Source organism: Marmota monax, unplaced genomic scaffold (genome assembly GCF_021218885.2).
Source record: "Marmota monax isolate L192 unplaced genomic scaffold, Marmota_monax_Labrador192_F-V1.1 WCK01_AAM20220418_F8-fsc00045, whole genome shotgun sequence".
In the NCBI taxonomy this organism is placed as follows: domain Eukaryota; kingdom Metazoa; phylum Chordata; class Mammalia; order Rodentia; family Sciuridae; genus Marmota; species Marmota monax.
The window spans coordinates 744,746-769,182 of NW_026692132.1; the positions used below are offsets into that span (position 1 = coordinate 744,746).

The window sequence follows — 24,437 nt, forward strand, 5'->3', positions numbered from 1 at the left end:
TATAGCTCAGTTGGTACAGTGCTTGCCTAACATGCACAAGGCCTTGGGTTCAATCCCTAGCACCACACACAGACACACACACACACACACACAAAAAGTGAATTTCAGTTTTGGTTTAGACATGCTGAGTTTGAGGTATTCCTGTAAGACATCCATAGGGAGATACCATGTTGGCAGTTAACTGTGAACTCTAGTTGAGAAAAAAACTGTAGGTTGCAGATAGAGTTTTGGGAATCAATGCCTTATAGATTATAGTAAAACCAAGGGAGTAGATGCATGCACCTAGAGAGTAGAGGCTCTTCAGAAGTATCTCATGGGCATATTAAACTTAACATAGCTACTCCTGATACCTGTCTGCAGTTGTCTCCATCATGGTACATGGTATCTATCTAGCTGCTCAAGTCAGAAAAATAGAATCTTTTTGTTCTGCTTTTACATAGTACATTTTTCTTACAGTACACCTAGCCTTGTTTTAGGCACTGAGGAAATAACATTGAATAAAACAATAGTCCCTACTCTTATGGAGTTTACTTTTAAAAGAGTGGGACTCCGGGCTGGGAATATAGCTCAGTTGGTAGAGTACTTCTCTCACATGTGCAAGGCCATGGGTTCAATCCCCAACAATACAATCAATCAATCAATTTCTTTAAGGGGGGAAAAAAAGAGTGGGACCGCCCCCCTCCCCCCAAAAAAGAGTTGGAAGTTGTGTGTGGTGGCACATGCCTGTAATCTTAGCAAATGAGGCAGGAGAATCATAGGTTTGAGGCCTCCCTCAAAAATCTAGCAAGACTATTTCAAAAAATAAAAGGACTGGTGATGTAACTTAGTGGTAGAGTACCCCTGCGTTCAATTCCCAGTACTACAAAATAAATAAAAATTTAAAAAGTGAGGATGTGGGGATATACCTCAATGGCAGAGCACTTGCCTAGCATGCGCCAAACTCTGGGTTCAATCCCCAGTACTGCAGAAACAAAAAACAGCAAGAGACCACAAATAAAGCATGTGTCAAATGGTTTTAAGTGCTATAAAGACACAGGATGAGGTGAGGGTTTGAGAGAAGGTTCAGATACCAGGGAAGAGGTACTGTTTAAGTGAAGTGGACAGGGATGGCTTTTCTGTTTGGATGGGTGTTTGAGTAGTAGTCTGAAGGTGGTGGGGGAATGGGCTGCTTACCTAAAGAACATTCACATGGAGGGTACAGCAAGTAAAGTAACACAGGCTCAGGGGCTTGTTTAACATGTGAGGAAGAGCTAGAACTGGTGGTTAGTAGAGGAAGTAATGAGGTCAGGAAGAGGGGCGGTCAGGAGCTTGGGATCATGAGGAGGACTTGAGAATTGTGTATGAGATGGGAAAGTTTTGGAAGGTTGACATAGAGGACTGATACAAACCTATTTCTGCTTTAAAAGGATCATGGGCATCTGTGTTGAGAATAGACTGCCCAAATATAATGTGAAATTAGGAACATCGGTGAGTTCTTGTGGAGGGGGGCAGTGAGGGAGAGACTAACTAACCAACTCTACCAACTGAGCTATATCCCCAGCCTGGAGTCAGCCTTCACTCCTGTGAGAAATATTAAAAAGAGCCAGTAGACACAGGGGATAACAGAGTAAGGCTTCTAAGAAAGCATGAGAGCTCCAAGATTGAGAGTAGACAGGAAAAGATTGTTCTTACAATGGATTAGGTCAAGGGAGTAATAGGGGAAGGAAGAAGGAAGAAAGATGTCTACAAATTAAATTGAATTAAAGTAGTTTATATTAAATTTATTCATGTGTGAAATGGCTTGTATGTGGCATGGTTGGTGCAGAGGTACTAGAAAATGAACCCAGGGATGCTTCACCACTGAGTAACAGACCCTGCCTTTTTTATTTTAACATAGGTTCTAAGTTGCTGAGGCTCACCTGGAATTTGCAGTCCTCCTGTCTTAGCTTCCTGAACAGCTGGGGTTGCAGGCATACTGCACTGTGTCCTATCATGGTCAGATTTTAAAAGGAGTGAAAATTTGAAATAGTTGTTGGAGATGATGTGAAAACCAGTTGGCACTAGAGTACAATATGGATTGAGTATCCCTAATCCAAAAATTCAAAATCCAAAATTCAAAACTTTTTGAGCATTTCAGGACATTTTAGATTGCAGATTTTGGGATTGTAGATCCTTCAGCCTAAATACAAAGTCTGCAGATGTTCCAGAATTCAGAAAACCTAAAAATCTGGAACACTTCTGATCCCAGGCATAATTGATACTCAGCCTGTGGTAGAATTTTAAGAAATTTGAGAGTTTGTTTGAAGTTGTTGACTTTAAACAAACAGTGATATCACTGTGTCCTATTTTTATCAGGATTTTGCCTTAGCAACACTACGAAGCTTTTAAGTGGAAAATTCAATTCATTTAGGTTGAAGGACTTACTGGGTGCCTGATGAAAGGACTGTGGTGGGCCAGTCTGAGAATTTAATGAGGTTATTAAAAAGCATGGGATCAAAGTTAGATTGAGGGAGAAATAAAGACACTAAATAAAGAACTAATGGTTAAGGAGCAAGGACAAGATCAGTTTGCATGGATCCCTAGTAAAAGCAAGGAATAGGTGTCCTGTGGGTAATTGAACAAATGAGTAAGAAGATGCGTTGTGGACGGAGAGTTTTGGGGATTTTCTGAATATCTGATCTAAGAATTGCACATTTTCAGATGTTGACATATCCTGGTGTGTGGCCTTGAATGTGGAAGTAAAACTGGAGTGGAGGAATATGTCCCTATTGATAAGATTCTCATGAAACCTAGAGATCTCTGGGCTGTGTGAATGTACATGATTTCCCTTCACAAATAGTAGAACATCCTACCTTATGTCCAGCACTATTCTAGGCTCTTAAGATAATAGGAAGGAAACAAAATAAAAAATAGTTGTGCCTTTATTGAATTTCAATTCTCATGAGGTAAGATGAACAGACTAAAAAGTAGCCGAATGATCAACTAGTTAAATAAATGCCTATAATGTGTTAGATTGTGGCTGGTGCAATAGAAGAGCAGAATAAAGGAGATTGGAATTGTTGCAGAAGAGGAAGGAAAAATAGTAACTTGTTAGGTAGGTCTCACTGAGGGGATGAGATTGGAGCTAATGCTAGATACATAGGAGGTGAGGGAGAGAGTCATGTGTGATCAGGATAAAAACATTCCAGGTAAGGGAATCCATACAGCAATAGCCCTAAGGTGGAAGTGGGCTTGGTGTGTTCATGCACCATCCAAGAATCCCAAGTTACTGGATGCTAAGAACAAAGGGGTGAATCTTACCAGATGATATATGGTAAGATAGGAAGGTCCTGAACAGAAGAGTGGTTAACTCTGACTCAAGTGTTGAAAGGCCTACTCTGGCTACTGTGGTGAGAGCAGAGTGAAGTCAGCAAGGATGCTAGGACAGAGATCCATTGCATTCCTCCATTGAGAGGTAATGATAGCATGGATCAGGCTAGCAGCCATGGAATTAGAAAATGGCTTGGATTATTGGTATATCATCTGAAGGCAGGGCTTCAGATGTCCCCATGGAGTGGATATTGACTGAAGTTGCCTAGGAAAATGCAGGACTTGGAGTAACAAGGAAAACTGTTACCAGATGTCAGTCTTCAGTAAATCAACTTAATTTTTGTCATTAGAGGTAATCAGAGGAATCTATGTGGCATTGAGTTGGTGGAGGGGAAGTTCTAGAGGCAGACTACACAGATTCAGGTGAGCAGCCATGGGGTTTCATTAGAAGTGGTTATAAATAGTATCCTAAGGTAGAGTCCAGCGGCCTTGGGACTTATTGGATGTGAATGCTTAAGAAAAGACAAAGAATCAAAGACTGGAGGAGGAGAAGAATGTAAATGATGCAAAAAACACAGGAGAGTAAACCGATGTTGGAGAGAGAACTGTATTGATAATGGGTCATATTAGCTCATAGTTTTGTGGGTTTTTAAAGAGTAGTGATGATGTGGAACCATGTGGCCTATGGATAAGGCATCAGACTTCAGATCAGAAAATTGATGGTTCAAATCTCTTAGTAGTTTGGAGCAGTAGAAGTTTGGAGTGGTCATTTAGCTGAGCTTGGTGGTACATGCCTGTAATCTCCGTGACTAGGGAGGCTGAATCGGGAGAATCTCAAGTTTCAGGCCAACCTGGGCAACTTAATGAGACTCTGTATCAAAATAAAAATTTTTAAACAAAGGGCTGGGGATGTAGCTTTATGGTAAAATTCCCCAGAGTTTTAGCCCCAGTACTGAAAAGAGGGGGTTGGGGGAGACAGTGGGGAATAATGATAGCCTCTTTAGGGAAAGCCAGATATTGGTGATGATGATGAGGTTTGGTGATGATGATGAGGTAGAGTGAGGTAGCTGAGACTGTAAAGCCATTTTCCTCATGTAGAACAGAAACTCTGGTGAGTGTGGTAGGGTCGCTGGCACAGTAGGGATATATACAATAGGGATGGAGATGTGTGTGTGGAGGGTGAGGTGGAAAGAAGAGAGAAACAGCGTGGTGAGGCTAGCTAGAACCACACAGCTGGCCTGGCCCCAGGTGGAACTGTGCTGGAGCAGCAGGGCTCAAATGTGCCTGCATTATTTTGGCTGCCGCCCATGAGGATGGTAAGAGGGTGAGGGCAGACAGAGAGCTAGTTGGTGGGCTCCAGTTAGATGTGCAGTTTTGATTCTTTGTCTGACATTAGGAAGCACACCTGAGGTTTTGGCATACTGAAAAATATCTTATTTAGTTCTGATTCCAAAGTTTCCTTACTATCTGCCAGGATGCTGCTTCAAGAGTTTCAGTGTTGCAGGCTGGAGGGGTTTTCATTTGAAGAGTATGCTGGAGTTAGAGATTACATTCACACAAGGGAATTTTTAAAATTAACTTAAAAAAATAGAAGAATATGTGATTTACAAATAATAAAAAGAGAATTCCTTTCCTCAGTCCTGTCAGCCAGACATGTCTAATGTTAAACTTTAAAAAATATAATATTCGGCTGGGGATGTGGCTCAAGCGGTAGCGCGCTCGCCTGGCATGCGTGCGGCCCGGGTTCGATCCTCAACACCACATACAAACAAAGATGTTGTGTCCACCGAAAACTAAAATAAATAAATAAATATTAAAAAAAAATAAAAAAAATAAAAAATATAATATTCTTAACAAAGCAGAAAGTAGCAAATTCTGCTGTACTCATCACCCTACTGTAGAGATGAGTATTATAGATCCCTGTGTTATTGAGTCCCAATTGCCACAACCTCCCTCCCTCACAGACATAACCATGCATGTATGTAGCCACAAAAAATATATAGTATTGTTTTTGGTTTTTGTTTTTAATTTTTTTTTTCAGTTGTAGATGGACACAATACCTTTATTTTATTTTTATGTGGTGCTGGCGATTGAACCCAGTTCCTCACACATGCTAGGCAAGCGCTCTACCCCTGAGCCACAAGTCCAGCCCCTATAGTATTGTTTTGTGTAATTAAACTTCACATAAGCAGTATTATACATTTTTCTGTTACTCTTTCACACAAAATATATTTCTGAGATTTATCCATGTTGATACACATAGCTCTTGTTCATTAGTTTTACTGCTCTATAGTCCATTTCATGAAAACAATTTTCTAAATGTTTATTTATTTTGGTGCTGGGGGTTGAACCTAGGGGCACCCCTGAATTATAGCTCCAGTCCCCCCAACTTTTTTTAAAATTTTTTATTCTGAGACAGGGTCTCATTAAGTAGCTAAGGGCCTCAAACTTGCAATCCTCCTATTTCAGCCTCCTGAGCTTCTGGGATTAACAAGTATGTGCCACTGTGGTCAGCTTCTACAGTTTTTTGCTTTTTTTTGGTGTGTGTGTGTGTGTGTGTGTGTTACTAGGAATTAAACCCAGGGATGCTTAGCCACTGAGCCACATCCCCAGCTCTCTTTTTTATTTTATCTAGAAACAGAGTGTTGCTGAGTTGACCCAAGGCTTCGCTAAATTGCTGAGGCTGGCTTTGACCTTGCCATCTTGCTGCCTCAGCCTCCTGAGCCGCTGGGATTATAGGTGGGCACCACCATGCCCAGTACTACAATATTTTAATGACTACTTAATCATTTGTTGTATAAATGTAGTATAATTTATTTAATCTATTCCTCCTTATAGGCCTTAGGTTGTTTCTATATTTTTTTTAACCTTTAAGGGTTAACATTCTTATTAATTTTTGTGTATATTTTATTGTTTCCTTAGAAATAACAGAATAAGATTTGTTAGGTTGACACTTATACATAGTTTTATATATGAAAGTTTTATAAATGAAAGAAATAGGTGTATTTTATTTATATATTTATTTTTGCAGCAGTTATTTTGATTTTTTGGTGGGGGGTACAAAGGGGCTACCAGGAATTGAACTCAGGGGCACTTGACCACTGAATCACATCCCCAGCCCAAGTTTTTTTTCTTTTAAGCTGTAGATGGACACAATATCTTTATTTTATTTATTTATTTTTATGTGCTGCTGAGGATCGAACCCAGTGCCTTACACTTGCTAGGCAAGTGCTCTACCACTGAGATACAACTCCAGCCCTCCCCAGTCCTATTTTGTATTTTGTTTAGATACAGGGTCTCACCGAGTTGCTTAGTGCCTCACTTTTTGCTGAGGCTGGCTTTAAACTTGCAATCCTTCTGCCTCAACCTTCTGAGACGCTGGGATTACAGATATGCACCTCCGTGCCTGGCTGCAGCAGTTATTTTGAATGAAAGGCTATGGATTCATTTCCTTCTTTCTTTTAGTCTCTCTTTCAGTTGCCTGAATTTCGAAGACTTGTTCTCAGCTATAATCTTCCACAAAATGTTCTTGAAAAATGCCGAAGCCACACGGTAAGCTTCTCCTGAGGAGTTTCCTTATCTCATTTAGCTCCTTTCATCCTAAAGCCTTTTAAATTTTTGACTAAAGATGATGACCATAATTCTCTTTGGCTCTTGCTAATATTTGTTTTCATTTCTAAGTGACTGTTTTCCTTATTTGTAATAAGAAATAAGGATTTGCAAAAATAGTAAATTAAGTAGGAATGAAGTTAGAAACACTTCCAGGAAAGTGTGGTAAGCCACCTGCTAGCCTCAGCAGTGCTTCCTGGGATGGGGACACTCAGAACACCTATTTTATGTGTAGTGTCCTTCCCTCTGCCATTGACTGCTCAGGTCAAACAATGCAGAATAGACAACCCAGTGAAGAGGCTTGGACCTTCTTAGAATAGATTTTAGTCTGCTCTTGCCATAGGGCGTAGTCTCCTCCCAGCCATCTAAAAACCTTGCCTGGATTTCTCCTTAGTGTAATCCAGTCTTCTGACAGAGGGAAAGCAGAAGCTTCAGAAAATGGATGTATCTGTCTTTCCAACAATATTATCTCTTTGGCTTGTATATGATTATTCTTCAGTTTCGAGTTAAACCTGTAGGCAAGTCCTTATTAGAATCTCTGTGACGTAGTTTGAGGCCTGAGACTCTGACCTAGAACTAGGTAAATACTAATTAGAGGTTATTTAGAACTCTTTTCTTTATATTTTTTAATTTTCCAAGAAAGATACCTATGGCTGTATTTTCTGTAGGAAAAGAGAAATATCGTCTTTATGCAAGAGCTTCAGTATTTGTTTGCTCTGATGATGGGATCAAATCGAAAATTTGTAGACCCTTCTGCTGCCCTGGATCTGCTAAAGGGAGCATTCCGATCCTCAGAGGAACAACAGGTACTAACTAGGAACCTTGTTCTCATTTTATCTGAAGATCTCCAGTTAGAAGTCATGTCCTATTACTGTTACCATGACATTGCTTATTTCAAATGTGTGACAAGTTGTGAACATGACTAAGCAGCACTATGGGTGCTAGTTTTTGTATTTATTTTGCTCACAGAACAGGTGGTAAGAATGCACCTGGGAGACAGAAAGATGAAGAGAATGTGTTTTATGTAGGGGGTTGTTTGCAGTTCTTAAGGGAAAAAGAAGTAAAAAAAAGAATAGTAGACTTACTCAGAGATTGAAGCAAAAGGAAGGAGGTTGAAAAATATCTAAAAGTGAGCGATAGCAAAGGGTGACTGAGAAAAGTGACCCTGTACCTTTGTTTTAGGATGCCCCAGATAGAAATGCTATTTTTAAAATCATCTACACCTGAGGTTAGTAGCTTTTCTGAGCACTCTTTTTTTTTAAGATATTAATATTTTCCTTTCACACCTCCTAATAAAAAGCAGAACTGTCACTATTTGATCAGCTTCTTCGTCACATACATTTAAAAACTTTTTTTCCTGCAGCTACATAGCATTCTCAAAACATTGTATAAAAGTTGCCTTTCTCTGTTCCAATCTCACGTTGTTCTGGAATACTACAGTCTGTTCTTTGAGCCTTTAAAAAAAAGCCTAGTTAGAAGATTTCGTTTGTTTTTTCTTTGTCAAAATCAGATGCCGCTGGAAGTGGTAGAATTCCAGTATCCTAGGCACAGTTTAGTCAGAGGTTGCTTCATGCATCTTCTGTTTTGTCTCTGGTCGCTGGGTTCTCCTTATTTCTATATTTTTGTGACATTTGGCCCTAAAAAATAAATGTCTTCCTAGTAGTAGAATCTTAATTCATTGGGGGGATTAAGGGCAAGCTTTCATTTCCCTAAGTATACTGTTGCATCTAACGCTTATGCAATTTGTGCCTCTCTTATAGCAAGATGTGAGTGAATTCACACACAAGCTCCTGGATTGGTTGGAGGACGCATTCCAGCTGGCTGTTAATGTTAAGTGAGTGTTGAGGGTCTGTACATCCTTCCAACTCACAGTGGCCACTGAGAATACTGATATGGGGGAAAAATCATTCTTTTCAAGTAGAAATCGCTGCTGTTGTTTTGTTTTTGTTTTTACCAAACCTCATAGGATAACCGCTGAACTTTTTCTTACGTATCCCTATCGCTTAGGCTTTCCTCCTCTGTGAATATAGACAATCCCATTAACCTACAACTTTTTTACTAAAGGGCCCTAACTGATACCTTTTATAGGCACAGTTATAACCTGTGCCTATAAAATGTATCTCAAAAAAGGTAAACCATGCTGCATAGGAGCTCATTCTTACTCTATACTACTTCTGTACTTTGTATACATCTGTCGTTGAACATAGGTACAGATATATATGTGTGTATACATATGTATACACACACACACACATAGTGCATACAAATACATATATTTGTCTGCATGTGTGACTCCCTTAATAGACTTTTTTAAAGCTCCTTAAGGCCAGGGATCGTGCCTTATTGTCTTTGTGTCTTCAGTGCAGTGCCAAGCATATTGTTCAATAAATGTTTCAGCTGAGCTAATTCATTATTTATTGTAGAATATACCTGGGCTGGTTCTTTGTGATTGATAAAAATGCACTACTTTTGTTTTTGAATGATGCTTGGGTTTTATGTAGCACAATAATTCAGAATTGTCTTCCTTTTTAAAAAGCAGCAACCCTAGGAACAAATCTGAAAATCCCATGGTGCAGCTATTCTATGGTACTTTCCTGACTGAAGGGGTTCGTGAAGGTAAATTTTCTGCCTCAGATGTTAATTCTAGACCTGTTACCATATCCTTATAATTCTGTCCTCTTAAGGAGGTAGTGTAATAAATAGACTTGAAAGTCAGAGAAACCTAGGTCTGCATATTGGTTTTGCCTCTTAGTGTCTATGGAATTATGGAATTATGTGAGCTCCTGGTTCCTCAATCTCTTTAACTGTAAAGCGGGCACAATCCTTATAGTTGTTATATTAAATTGTTTAATATTTGCACAGTCCAATTTAGCATTAATATCAGATGCACAGTGATCTTAATTCCATTTTCTCTGTTGATATTTCTGATATAATATTTAATCTCAAAAAGTTATATTAAGTTAAACTTCCAGAAATACTCATCAGCTCTGGAGGCTTGCCTGCTGCATGCTGGACACATAATGTTTATTCTTTTTTTTTTTTAACCAGGGAGAACTTTAAAGGCATACAAATAGAGCAGTATCAAAAAGCCCCTTGAATTCAATAGCTGCATTAGCCCACAGCTAGTCATTCTACATCTAACCCCTTTCTACTTTTACTCTGATAGTCTTTTTATTTTTAAATCAATCAGTCAATCAATCTATCTATTTATTTGGAATTGAACCCAGAAACTTTATGCTTGGTAAGTGTGCACTCAGTCACTGAGTTACCTCTAGCCCTTGATAATGTTTTAAAATAGAACCCATTTACTTCTCCCAAAAGTAGCATTTTAAAAAATATCAGATATCTAGTCAGTATTTAAATTCCCAATTTATTCATTTATTGATTGATTGTGGTACTGGGGATTGAACTAAGACACTCTACCACTGAGCTGTACCCCCTACCCCTTTTTATTTTTTAATTTTATTTTGGGAAGTCAGTACTGGGAATTTAACTCAGGGGGCACTCAACCCCTGAGCCACATCCCCAGCTCTGTTTTGTATTTTAATTAGAAACTAGTCTCACTGAGTTCCTTGGTGCCTTGTAATTGCTGAGGCTGGCTTTGAACTTGTGATCCTCATTAGCCTCCAAAGGAGCTGGGATTACTGGTGTGCACTACTGCTCTTGTACCCTTTTTATTTTTTGAGACAGGATCTCACTAAGTTGCCCATGCTGGCCTTGAGCTTGCAATCCTCCTGCCTAAATCTGAATCTCTGGGATTACAAATGTGAGCAACCACTCTTGGCTTTCATTGCATAATTTTTTAAGAAAAGTTTATATTTGTTTTTGTTCAGTCAAGATCCAAATGTGATTCATTGGATGTCTTAAGTCTCCTTTCAATATCTATAGACTGCCTCCATTTTTTTTTTCCTTGAAATATATGTTTTGGAGAAACTTGTTGGCATATAATTTTTCCCAGAGCCTGAAATTTTACTGTTTGCATTCCCGTGATACATTGATTGATTGATTGATTGATTGATTTTTTAAAAAAATAAATATCAGCGGAATGCATTATAATTCTTATTACACATATACAGCACAATTTTTCATATCTCTGGTTGTACATAAAGTATGTTGACACCAATTCGTGTTTTCATACATGTACTTTGGATGGTGATGTCTATCACATTTTCACCATCCTTTCTAATCCCTTGCCCTCTTCTTTTCCCTCCCACCCCTCTGCCTTATCTAGAGTTCCTCTATTCCTCCCATACTCCCCCTCCCTAGCCCACTATGAATCAGTTTCCTCCCTTGATACACTTAACACTGTCTTTTACTCTTGTAAATTGATAGTTGGATCTAGATCTTTGGACTCGGTCAGGTAAGGGTACTCCTGGCAAGACTTAATTCACAAGTGGTGGGATAGTCTTTGATATAGATAGGCATATCTGTTCGTTTTTGCCTTGGCAGCAATTGTTGATTGTCCAGGTCTAGGTCCACTGGCACATTAGAGGTTGCCCACCAGGCTGAAGTGCACTACTAACCAGAACTTGGAAGGCTGCTAAATTTAAGAAATTACTGTCTGTCTGGAGCCAGAAAGTAGTTTTTACCTAGTTGTCCGTGATGGCGTTTAAAAAGCTGTTTCTCTTTTTGCCTAGGAAAGCCCTTTTGTAACAATGAGACCTTTGGCCAGTATCCCCTCCAGGTAAACGGTTATCACAACTTACACGAATGTTTGGAAGGGGCCATGGTGGAGGGTGACATTGAGCTTCTTCCTTCTGAGCATTCTGTGAAGTATGGACAAGAGGTAAGGTGCATAGTTTTACTTGCTTTGTTGATGACAAAACCAATTAATTGTAGGACTGAACATGTAGGCAAGCTAGTTTCCTATCACATATTAAGTAACTTTACACTGAATAGAGTTTGAATTTGTCTTAAGTCTCTCATCATTGATGTGAGTCAGTGATTCTCAGTGCTTTGATAAATAAATTCTTCACTAAAACTATGAATTTGAGTTAATCATGTAAAGGTTATATGCTGCTTCTGATATTTTAAGTATGATCAAGTTTCTCTCTTTTTGTTGAAGCCTACCTGTACCTGAGTAGGGAGAACCCACTGCCTCCATATTTTCGGAGGGTAAAAGTACAGTGATTAACTCCTATGGTATGCCATTTAGAATATTTTCCCTATTATGGTATTTATTGTTCTCAATTGTAAATTCTGCCTTTGCGTTTACAATTTTTTAAATTTAACTTTTATTTATTTATGTGGGGTTTTTGTTTTTGTTTTTTGGTGGGTTGGAAAGAAAGTGGGAGCAAGAGTAATTAATATTTTACATTTCCAATGGAGTAAGAATTATTTGTAGCATGATTGTCAACACAACATAGTTTGCCTCCAAAAATTGTGAGGCAAAATTGTGGCTTGTACAAGAGTCCAACTCAGGAATTACTGTAGGGAAAAGAAGGCACTTTCTTGAACTCTAGGGAACCTAACATTAGCCTTCACGTATTCTCATTAAGCTGCGTTGAAACTCTTGAGAAAGCACTGTCTCTCCAGCCTTCAAAGGAAAGAAGTTCTACCGGAGGCCTAGCATCTTTGTAAGCCTGATGCATTTTCTTACACAAGAGAGGGAGTGGCCACTAGCTACTCAGGCCTCAATATTCAAGACCTGAAATATTATGCTTATTTATTTTTAGATTTAACCCTGAGGTAGTCAGTCTTGTCTGGATGCACCTTGTAGTGCCAACAGAGCAACTGAAGGGGGAACACTGTTTGTACCATTAACAAAATGATGGTTTTTAAGCTGTTCATAGGAACCTTTGCCATATAGGTGAATTAAACAGAAATGCCTTTCCTCCCTAGGATTAGTGATAGTTGAACTTTTTAAGTCAGTGTTTTTCTTCCTTGAAACTCTAGGTAACAGCTACCCTACCATTTTAGATCAACTTGATTGTGTGTGTGTGTGTGTGTGTGTGTGTGTGTGTGTTACTAGAATTGAACCCAGATCCTTGAACATACTAAAAGCAAGCACTCCACCACTAAGTTACATTCCCAACCCTTCACTTGCTTTCTTATGAGACATCTGTACATTGGAATTTAGAGTTGTTTTTTCCCCTTCAGAATCTTGAGGAATCAAAATCATGAAGCTATTTCAAGTTTCCTTTTTAGACATAAAGGGAATTCAAATTATGGATAATAGAGTATAAATAGTGTTTAATATATGTATAATATTAGTCTTCTTAGATGATTCCTGCAGTTATCTCCTTAGTTGTATGCTGTTTAGATCATTATTTCCAATTCTTTGATTAGGCTGTTTTCTTCAGCTTTTGAACCTTGTTTTTTAATATTGATTGACTCATTTAATGAAAGAATTGTATAGATGCTTGGTCAATTCATATACTCAGGGCAGTTATTTCTAAGAGTGTTGGTTGAATAAAATGCTGTTGACTGGCTAGTGTTTGGAATCTTGAGAACTGTTTAATCATATTCTCTTAGAGCATGATTCTAAGTGTTTATTTTCCTTTAATATTGGGGATAAAAAATGTTAGTAAGAGCTTGATTTGAATAATTCTATATCACAAGAATAAAGTTTGATTAGGGATATTTTAAATTTATTGCTGTTGCCTAAAATTAGTGTTACTTTTTCTCATATTCCACCCCGGAACATAGCGTTGGTTTACAAAACTACCTCCAGTGTTGACCTTTGAACTTTCCAGATTTGAGTTCAATCAGTCCCTTGGGCAGCCAGAGAAAATTCATAATAAGCTGGAATTTCCTCAGATTATTTATATGGACAGGTAAGTTTCTGGTTGATTGTCTCCTGATGTAATGCAACAGTAGAAATGAGCATGTAGTCTTTTGTGGTCTTGATAATTTGCAAATTTGGATGTGGTGGATCTGGGTTGGGGCCTAGGCATTTTCATTTCTAACAAGCTTCCAAGGTAATGTAAATAATGGTTCTGATCTCTGGACCAAGATTTGAGTTGCTAGACTGCAGGTGAAAGTCCTACTGTTTTGGCAGTAAGGAACCTTATATGGAGTAGCCATAGTATAGTTCTTTTTCTTCTGAATACTATCTGTATTCCTGGAGTGGTGATAGAGGGACTCCTAGAGAAACTTAAATTACAGTTTTAATCTCTTTACAGTCTGATTTAATGAGGTACAGTTGACATCCCCAAAGTCCCCATTCTTTGGCGTATTTCCAGTATATTTTTGTTTTTGTTTTTGTGGTGCTGAGGATTGAACCCAGGGTCTTATGGATGCAAGGTGAGCACTCTATCAACTGAGCTATATCCCCAGCCCCACCAATATGTTTTGACAAATATAAATACTCAAATAACCACCATCATAATCATGATAGACAACCTTTCTATAACTTAGAATATCCCCTCTGCCCCTTTGTAGTCAGTTCCTTTCTCCCACCTCCAGGCTTTGTCAACCACTTTTTTTCTGAAGCTATAATTTTGCCATTTCCAGAGTGTTGTGTTAGTGACATTAATATTTAGTATGTACTCTATTATGGCTATATTCTTTTCCTTAGGATAATGCTTTTGGATTTACCTATGTTGCATATACCAATAGTTCATTCCTTTTGTTGAACAGTACTTTTTTATTTGTTAATTTTTTAGTGCTAGGGATTGAACTCAGGGCCTTGCACAGCCAAGTATATGCTCTTCCTCTGAGATACACCCCCAGCCCCTGTTTAATAATGTTCTATTGTATATATGCACCACAATTTTTTTCTATTCACCAGATATATTGGTTGATATTTCAAATGTATGCAGTTTTAGGCTATTATGAATAAAGCTGCCATGAGCATTAACATACAGGCTTTAGTGTAGTTTTTAATTATCTTGAATAAAATATCTAGGCGTGGATGTTGATGGGTTATATGTAAAGTGTACATTTCTCTTTTTAAGAAATTATTGTACTGTTTCCTAAAGTGATTATGTAATTTCATGTTCCCACCAGTAGACTATGAGAGCTCCAATTTGCCAAATCTTCACCAGTGCTTGGAATTAAGTCTTTTTAATTCTAGCTATTCTAGATGTGTAGAAATATTGTATTTTTCATTTGCTTTATAATTTCCTTGTAAGTAATTATATTGAGCATTGTTGGGGGGGTGCTGGGGATTGAACTCAGGCCTTTGTGCATGTGAGGCAAGCACTTTACCAACTGAGCTATATCCCCAGATGTTGAGCATTTTGTTGTGCTTAATTAATAGTCATGTATATGTGTGGTTTGGGTTTTTTTGTTTGTTTGTTTGTTTGTTTGTGATGTCTTCACATCTTTTGTCTACTTTACAGTTGGGTCAGTTGTCTTAGTACTGAATTGTAAGAGTTCTTTACTATTTTGGTTAGAAATCCAAATATTTTTTTCTCTCTGCTCGTCTGTTTTATTACCAGTGTCTTGAAGAGTGGAAGTTAGGATTTTGATGTAGTCTAGTGTATCATTTTTTTTTTTTTTAAAGTTAGTACTCTTTATGTTCAAGAAATTCTTGCAAGGTCACAAAGATGGTCTGATTTTTTTTCTCCTAGGAATTTTGTTTTAGCTTTCATATGATGTCTACAGCTCATTTAGATTTTATTTTTATATATATATTATGAGATAAGGGGGTTTTGGAGAGGGATGGAAGCATGTATTTCTGATGTCTGTTTTGTCTACGGTTTGATCTTATTTCAATGCAACATTGTCTTGATTAAAGTAGCTCTGTGGTTTTGTTTGTTTTTTTCTGGTTTTTAAAAAAATTTTGTTCAAGAGGTTCTGTTTTAAATCTTTTTTTAATTTGTTCTTTTTAGATATTCATGACAGTAGAGTGACATGTACAATATGTCAAATTAATTATTCTAATTAGGATCCTATTCTGTGGTTGTACATAATGTGGAGTTCATATATGAACATAGGAAAGTTACGTCCTATTCATTCTACTGTCTTTCCTGTTCCCTTCATCCCTTCCTTCCCCACATTCCCCTTTGTCTAATTCACTGAACTTCTGTTGTATGTTAGCACCCACATATCAGAGAGAACATTCGACCTTTGATTCTTTGGGATTGGCTTATTTTACTTAGCATGATGGTCTCCAGATCCATGTTTTAAATCTTGATATTAGGTAGTATCAAAGTAGTTTTGCCTGTTCTGACTGTATTTCTGTATAAGCTTTTTCAGCCTGTCAGTTTCTACCTAATTATTATTAGGATTTTCATTTGGATTGTATTGCACCTATGGATATATTTGAAGATAAATAAATAACATTAAGTCCTTCAATTCATAAACATGACATAGTTAGCTCCATTTAGCTCAACAGTTAAATTTACCCCTAAATAAATCATGCTTTTGATGTTGTGATAATACATATATTTTTTAATTTCACTTTTTATTTGTCCCCTCCTCACCCCCAGTACTAGGGATTGGATCCAGGGATGCTCTCCTACTGAGCTACATCCCTGGTTCTTTTTATTTTTGAGACAGGGTCTTGCCGAGTTGCTGGGGTTGGCCTTGAACTTAGTGTCTTCCTGCCTCCTTAGTCACTGAGATTACAGGCATGTGCTGCCATGACTGCCTTCTATTTGTTCTTTCTTTCTTCATTTATTTATTTATTTTTGTCATTGTATATGGACAGCATGCCTTTATTTGTTTATTTTTTATGTAGTGCTGAGGATCAAACCCATTGCCTCACACATGCTAGGCAAGTGCTCTGCCACTGAGCTACAGCCTCAGTCCCCCATTTGTTCTTCATGAGCATACTGAAATGCAGTTGAGTTTTTTATATTTTTTAATTAAATGGACATTGTATTCTTTGGCCTTAGTAAACTCACTATTCTGATTTTTAAAAATTCCTTGAAATATTTTACATAGACAGTTATGTCATCTGCAAATAAAGGCAGCTTTACTTCTTTCTTTACTATTTATACTTTTATTTCTTTCTCTTACTTTATTATACTGGCTATTTCCTCAGTAAATAAATTGAATAGATGTGATGAGAGTGGTCATCCTTGCCTTGTGCCTAATCTTAGGGCAGATGTGCCTGTCTTTCACTATTAAGCATGGTATTAGCTATGCGTTTTTCTTTTTCTTATTTTGTACCAGGGTTGCTTAGCCACTGAGCCACATCCCTAGCCCTTTTTATCTTTTATTTTGAGACTGGGTCTTGCTGAGTTGCTGAGGCTATCTTTGAACCTCAATCCTCCTATCTCAGCCTCCTGAACTGCTGAGATTACAGTTGTGTGCCACAATGCCTGGTTAGTTGTACATTTTTCATAGATGTCCTTTATCTTATTAAAGGAGTTTTCTTGTTTCTCGAGTATTTGTTTATTGTTGTGTTATAATTATACACAGTAGTGGGATTCATTGTGTCATTTTTGTGCATGCATATAACGTAATTTGATCAGTCTGAATCCCTGGTACCTTCCTTTTCCCTGTCATTCATCCTCCTCTTATCTGCTTGCTCTACTTACTGATCTCCCTTCTGGTATTATTATTTTAATTAGTGCATCATAACTTTATATATATGTGGGATTTATTGTGGTATATCCATACATGGACATAGTACTATTTGGTAGATTTCCTTTCATTTCTTAACATTACAGAGGGTTTGTGTCATTAATTGTGTTTGTGGGATTATCATTTGCTTAGGTACATGTACAGGAGCAAGGAGCTTATTCGAAATAAGAGAGAGAGTATTCGAAAGTTGAAGGAGGAAATAAAAGTTCTGCAGCAAAAATTGGAAAGGTAAGTTTGTGATACTTTTGTGCTTGGAAATAAATATTGAAGAGTAGAATATGAAGATAGGGTAATTGTTTATATTTGAAAGTTAATTTAGAATTTAAGTAATAACTAGGTATTCCATAAAATAGCTAAGATTCTTTTCCCCTCTAAGGGTGAAGTAAACCTTTTGGACCCACTAATATTATCCATGGGTAAAATATCGTTCCAGAGGACTTAAATGACCAAAAGTCACAAGTTAGTTATTGGTAGTATACTTAGGGCAACCCATGTTCTCATTTTATGTATATATAGCTTTCCACTTTTTCTACTCCCTCTGCTGTCTTTACAAACATAAGAGAAGCAACTGTCACATTGCTCCATTTCACTTGTCTAGGGACAGCAGTTTCTAAAGTATCCAAAAAAGGAAAAATAATGCTGTTTTACCTAGAGTGGTGCTGATTAAAAGGGCTAATATAAATTTATGATTCATACAAGGTTCTTTCCTTTATGGAGGAATCTTTGCTTTTTTTTATTTAGTATTGACTTTTAGTGGAATCACCCTGATTTTCTTATGAGTATTGAATGCAGTTTCCTTCTAGTCTAGGTAGATTCCATTGTCTTTGTATTTTCAAAGGAAATCCCATACACTGTTAGTGGCTTTCCCCCTTCATCTATTTAACCATTTGTCTCCTCCCACTGTCCTACTTCTACTCACTTCATTGATTAAGCATTCCTTTCCCTGAGAGGTAGCACTTTTTATCCCAGGCCCACAGCAGATTCTGCACCCCTCACCTTCCTTTCATCCAGGAAGAACTTTTCCAGTATGTATTTGTCTGAATAGAGACTTACACTGAATATTACCTCCTCCTCAAATACTGTCCTGGTAGTTTTTGATTTATAGGACTTCAAGTATGGCAGTAATTTATTTTAGTGTGTTAATGATACTCTGCAATACTAATAGTTTTTAAAAATTATCATTTTTTTAAATATTTATTTTTTGTTGTAGTTGGACACAATACCTTTATTTTATTTATTTATTTTTATGTGGTGCTGAGAATCGAACCCAGGGCCTTGCATGTGCTAGGCAAGCACTCTACTGCTGAGCCACAACCCCAACCCTTAAAATTATTTTTATAGGACAAAATATGCTTGATATTTTATAACATAGGAGGAACCAGGAACTGATAAAGCATCTGGTTTATTCCGATTTTTTTTTCTTTTTAAATAAAAAGGAGTCTTATTGCTTTGCTTGCAAAGAAGAAACAGAGGACTTCTGTCAGAGAGTCTGTGATTCTGCCCATTAGAGGGAAGAAGGGGTTTTTAAAGAAGTGATTTCACGTGTTCCGTATCCAAAGTTGTAATTCACTTGTTAATTTGGGAGATAGTCATTTCTCACTGGTGCCATCCCTGAATTATTTAGATTTTAAAATAGAGTACAGGAACATTTTTCTTAATATAATATTACTATTGTTTTCTTAGTATAATATTACTATTAAAATAGACTTTCAATTTCAGGGTTTTGTTTTGTTTTTGTTTTTGTTTTTCTTGGCAGAACTGGGGATTAAGTGTAGGAACACTCTACCACTGAACTACATCCCCAGCCCCTTTTTATTTTTTAAGACAGTGTCTCACCAAGTTGCTGGCCTTGAACTTGAGGTCTCCTACCTTAGCTTTCTGAGTTTCTGGGGTTATAGGTGTTCACCACTGTGTCTGGCTAGATAATTTCGTTATTACAATGTATTATTATTATTATTATTATTATTGTAATAATTGTATTAGAGGTCTATGACTTTTAAGGTTTGTTGTGTACTTTTTTATATTTGCATTTTTTAAAACCAGGGGTATAGATTACTTTTATTGTTGAAGAGTAAAAATTTTAGGGCTGGGGATATAGTTCTGTAGGTAGAGTGCTTTTCTCACATGCACAGGACCCTAGATTCAATCCCCAGCACCACACACACACACACACGTTTACCATTTTTCTCTAAGATTATCTTGATATAATATTGAAAATAAGATTCCTGGTATACAAGGTAACTTTTGCTCTGATTCTGCTAACCAGAACAGGTACTGCATTGTATGAAGTTGGCCCTAAAAATTGTCTAAAGGAATATAGTAGAAGAACATAAAAATAATTATGTCATAAAATTAAAAACAATTTCTTAGAGAAGATTTTTCACTGGTGTGTTATATAAGTACTGTAATTACACACCTGTAATCCCAGTGACTTGGGAGGCTGAGGCAGGAGGATCTCAAGTTCAAGGCCACCTCAGCAATTTGGTGTGGCCCTGTCTAAAAATAAAAAATAAAAAGGGATGGGGTTGTATCCAGGGTTGCCCCTGGTACAATGCCCAGTACCACCCAAAAAGAAGAAAAGAAAAAGCAACAAATTTAGGAAGAATTAAAGATGTAAAATGATGGCTTATAATTTTATAATGATTACTAATGCTGTATTGTATATGAAGTTCAGAAGACAAGCAGAGTTTAGAGAATCTGATAATAGCAGAAGTGATGGCAAGGAAATATGTCTAAGAAATAGAGCAGTTCTCCAAGGATCTTCTACCTTTACATATTTGAGATCCTTTTCAATTAAAGCAGTATTTCTCTTTGGCAGGCAGATTCTATTTCTTCTTTTTTTTTTTTTTTTGATGTTTTTTTTATTATTTTTAGTTGTTCAAAACATTACAAAGCTCTCGACGTATCATATTTCATACATTTGATTCAAGCAGATTATAATTAGTGAAGATGAAGAGGTATGATTGATCTCTTTCTGCCTTTGCTAAGATAGCCTTTGCAGTCTGTCCTCTAATATGTGGTTGACTTTGAGTTGCACTGTCCTTTATTTTCCAGTAGTATTTTCATTTTATAATGTCCAATTTGGGTTTAGAAACAGACAGTTTTCTACCTGTTTCGTACTTGTTACTTTCTTCTACTGTATTTAGAGAAGAAAACTGTGAAGTGACTATTCTTTTGTAAAATGGAAACCCAGAGTTATGAAGATTACCTATGGGAACCAGTCAGGTTGATTATCATACCATTCAAACTCTTATCTACTTTAGTGAACTTAAGAATTCATTAAACTATATCTCTTTAGTGAGTCTAAAGTAATATGCTAATAATGGTAGAATATTAGATATTAATGTATTTATTATTTTGCTCACATACTTGCGAAAATTATTATTTATATAGAAATCTTCAATAATTTAGCCTGGCCTGTGCCATTGAATGAGTGTATGAATAATAGGGTACTTAAGATGCTACATAAGAGCCATTTGCCAGTTTTCTTAGTCTCTGGTCTTTATCAGTACATCATTTCTAATTTCTAGACTTCTTTCTTGTATTTTTCTCAATTGTGAAATAGTTGGTCCAAAGGGCAACAAAGAAAAAAACCCTTGAGTGATAGTTCACTAGAATTATTTTTCAGATTTGAGTACTAGTAACTAGTACTCAAATGTATAGTTACTAGATAATCTGATAATAGCAGAAGTGATGGCAAGGAAATATGTCATACCTCTTCATCTTCACTAATTTAAAGAAGAAATAAAATCTGCCTGCCAAAGAGAAATACTGCTTTAATTGAAAAGGATCTCAAATATGTAAAGGTAGAAGATCCTTGGAGAACTGCTCTATTTCTTAGACATATTTCCTTGCCATCACTTCTGCTATTATCAGATTATCTAGTAACATATATATTTTCTGTTAAAAAATGATTTATTTTTATGACCAGATCTTAAATGCAAAATGACAGCAAGAAAAGGCATATTTGGCGTGATTTTGATTATGATTTGAAATGTTTCCTACCAGATAGAAAACATTCAATTGTTACATTTTTACTTTCATTGAAAATTTAACTCTATAGATTGTTCAAGTAACCTATGAAATATTGTATGCCTATAGGAATAAACTTTTCTACTGACCCTCCACATGATAGACCTTTTGGCAGCAAGTCTTAAAAACACAAAACTTGGGCAGTGGAGTACCATTGTCTTTGCCTCTTAGGTATGTGAAATATGGCTCGGGCCCCACTCGGTTTCCACTTCCAGACATGCTGAAATACGTTATTGAATTTGCCAGTACAAAACCTGCTTCAGAGAGCTGTCCATTGCAAAATGACACATGTATGAGGTTACCACTTCCTTCAATGCACTGCCCGGTTTCTGACCTGACATCTAAGGAAAGGTAATGAAAACAAATTTTTAAAAATGGTATGTATTGATTTTTCTGGTTTAATTTAACTATGCACCAGCTTTCCATCTAATGAGCAACTCACTCCACCAGAGCTCAAGGAGCTGTAAGATTTTCCCTACTGTTGCTTGAGTGACAGTGTTCGTAATTCCCTCCAGTGCACTTATCTTGCCCCAGGATGGGTGGGATAGTTCCAGAAGTTTCTTCCTATCTGGGAATATGTTCGTACTCTTCAAAGACTATCTTGCTGTGAGCCAGCTGCCACTAAAGACCTTTCTCCCGAAGGTTAACCTCTGTTCTTCCAAAATCTCTTATTTTCCCATCTACTGTGAAGTTAGTAGGGCTAAGTAAACATCAAGGAAAGAGATGTATTCATGAGTATAGAATTAAAACATGAGACAGACTGGTTAGGAATTGAAGAGGACAGCTAAATGCAGTGGTGTGTGCCTGTAATCTCTGCATCTCCAGAGGCCAAAGCCAGAAGATCAAAAATTTGAGTCATGTTTCCACAATTTAGCAAGACCCTATCTCACAAGGGCTGAGGATGTAGCTCCGTGGTAGAATACCTCTGGATTCAATCCCTAGTACTGCCCTATCCCCCTCAAAAAGAAAGAGAAAGGAAGGAAGGGAGGGAGGAAAGGAGGGAGGGAGGAAGGAAGGAATTGAAGAGGACAGACTAGCGGGTCGTGTGTGTGTATATATTGAAGAAACAGGGAGGCCATGTCAGAATGGCCTTCTGATTGTATAATAATCTTTATAATTTAAAGGAGCCAGTAGGGTCAGCCTGGATCACATTTGATATGTGTGTGTCATGGCTAATTAAAATATTAGTATTCATTTTTTCCAAAAATGACTTTAATATAAAAAAAACTAATCATTCTCCCTAACCCTCCATATTAATAAATATTAGTATGTTATTTGATTTTAAATTTATAGGGATGTGTGCATGTGTAAGACCTTGTCTGGAATTGAAACATCTGCTTTCTTGCTTATGTGGGGCTTAGTTTTCTATATTTATGTATATATGGGTCCTCAGGGGAAACAGGCTTCCTTTTAAATCAAAACTAAAGGAACTGTAGTTTCAAGTAACCTATGAAATATTACTTTGTATTCCTACTGGTATGTCTATATGTAGTTTTACTCTGATGATAATTGATTAGCAAGTAAATTAAATTTAAAAAAGTTCTTTAAATGAGAGATTTTTATTTGAGGCTGATCCCTTTTCCTTGGGCATTTAGCTTAGGAGTAGGAGAGCTGGAATTCTTGACATGAGGCCCTGTTCTCTGAGTTCTCCCAAGTGGCCAGCCACCTAGTGTATGTTCTTCATTTTTCTTGTTTTTGTGAATTTTGTTCCTAGACAGGTGTTTCACTTTACTCAGTTACATTTTGGAAACTGTCATTGATTCCTTGCTCCTTCTAGTCCTAGCCTTCTCTTTCCATCTTCCTTCTGGTTCTTTCTTCATGAGGAGCATTGTAATTTGTGATTAAAGAACATTAACCATAAACTCAGGCAAAAACGGGCTTAATGCTTTTCCATCATTGTTAAATTGCTTAATTTCTTTAAACATTAGGTTTATGCTTAATAAAATAGGGAGAAGTGATAGTATCTGCTTCATAACCAAGTTGTGTTCAATGAGATGATTCAGCTGGTCACAGTGGCACATGCCTGTAATCCCAGTGATTTGGGAGGCTAAGGCAGTAGGATTACAAGTTCAAAGCCACCATAAGCAACCTGTCAAGACTCTGTCTTAAATAAAAAAGGAGCTGATGGCGCATGCCTGTAATTCCAGAAGCTTAGGAGGCTGAGGCAGGAGGATCGTGGGTTCAAAGCCAGCCTCAGAAAAAGCAAGGCACTAAGTGACTCAGTGAGACCCTGTCTCTAAATAAAATACAAAATAGGGCTGGGGATGTGGCTCAGTGGCCGAGTGTTCCTGAGTTCAATCCCTGGTTACCCACCACCACCACCACCAAAATAAAAATATAAAAAGGGCTGGGAATGTGGTTCAGAGGTTAAGAGCCCTGGGTTTAAGTTCTGGTACCAAAAAGGAGGGGGGGATGATTCATGTAAGAAAAATTTTGGCTTAATATCTTTATAAGGTTAATACTAAATACTAAATAAACTAAAATAAATTAAATACTAGCTGTGCTTTTCCATTTATCAGCTTGTTTTCCAAAGCACATTAATTTAGGCTAAGATATATTTTGGAAATTATCATATGAGCATGATTTTTGTCTTCCTTTAGTACAAGTCCAGAATGCTCTTCTCAGGATGTTGAAAGTACCTTTTCTTCTCCTGAAGACTCTCTACACAAGTCTGAGGTAGCAAGTAGGCCCCTAACTTCCCCTCGGTCTTCCCTGGGAATGCCTGCACACCCAGCTCCTCGAACAGTCACGGATGAGGAAAAGAACTTTGTTAAAACCTGTCTTCAGAGATGGAGGAATGAGATTGAACAAGATATACAAGGTTGGCATTTTTAAAACTTGTCAACTACTCTTTGCCTTTTCTTGGTTGAATATTTGGAAGCTGGGTACCCTGGATGCACTTCCTGCCATTACCATACAGGCTGTTGAATTTTGACTCAGTAATTGTGATTTCTTTTTCACCTTTTATGCCCTATAAGATTGGTTCACTCCCCCATTATATAGCTGTGGAAAGATGACTCCAAGATTCC

At 37.3% G+C, this 24,437-nt stretch overlaps 1 protein-coding gene across 11 annotated transcripts in view; it reads left to right on the plus strand.

Moving 5' to 3' along the window:
* Window positions 1–24,437, plus strand: part of Usp28 (ubiquitin specific peptidase 28) — a 64,721-nt gene that overhangs the window by 24,613 nt on the left and 15,671 nt on the right. For 7 of the 11 annotated variants that reach the window (XM_046465343.2, XM_046465360.2, XM_046465374.2 and 4 more), the window contains 9 exons: window positions 6,754–6,840; window positions 7,566–7,703; window positions 8,658–8,731; window positions 9,434–9,513; window positions 11,535–11,683; window positions 13,546–13,673; window positions 17,509–17,604; window positions 21,580–21,759; window positions 24,009–24,229. In XM_046465343.2, coding sequence (XP_046321299.1) covers window positions 6,754–6,840; window positions 7,566–7,703; window positions 8,658–8,731; window positions 9,434–9,513; window positions 11,535–11,683; window positions 13,546–13,673; window positions 17,509–17,604; window positions 21,580–21,759; window positions 24,009–24,229 — 1,153 coding nt within the window. The remainder of the gene's footprint in view (window positions 1–6,753; window positions 6,841–7,565; window positions 7,704–8,657; window positions 8,732–9,433; window positions 9,514–11,534; window positions 11,684–13,545; window positions 13,674–17,508; window positions 17,605–21,579; window positions 21,760–24,008; window positions 24,230–24,437) is intronic. The other 4 variants (XM_046465354.2, XM_046465382.2, XM_046465366.2 and 1 more) reach the window with 3 other exon arrangements.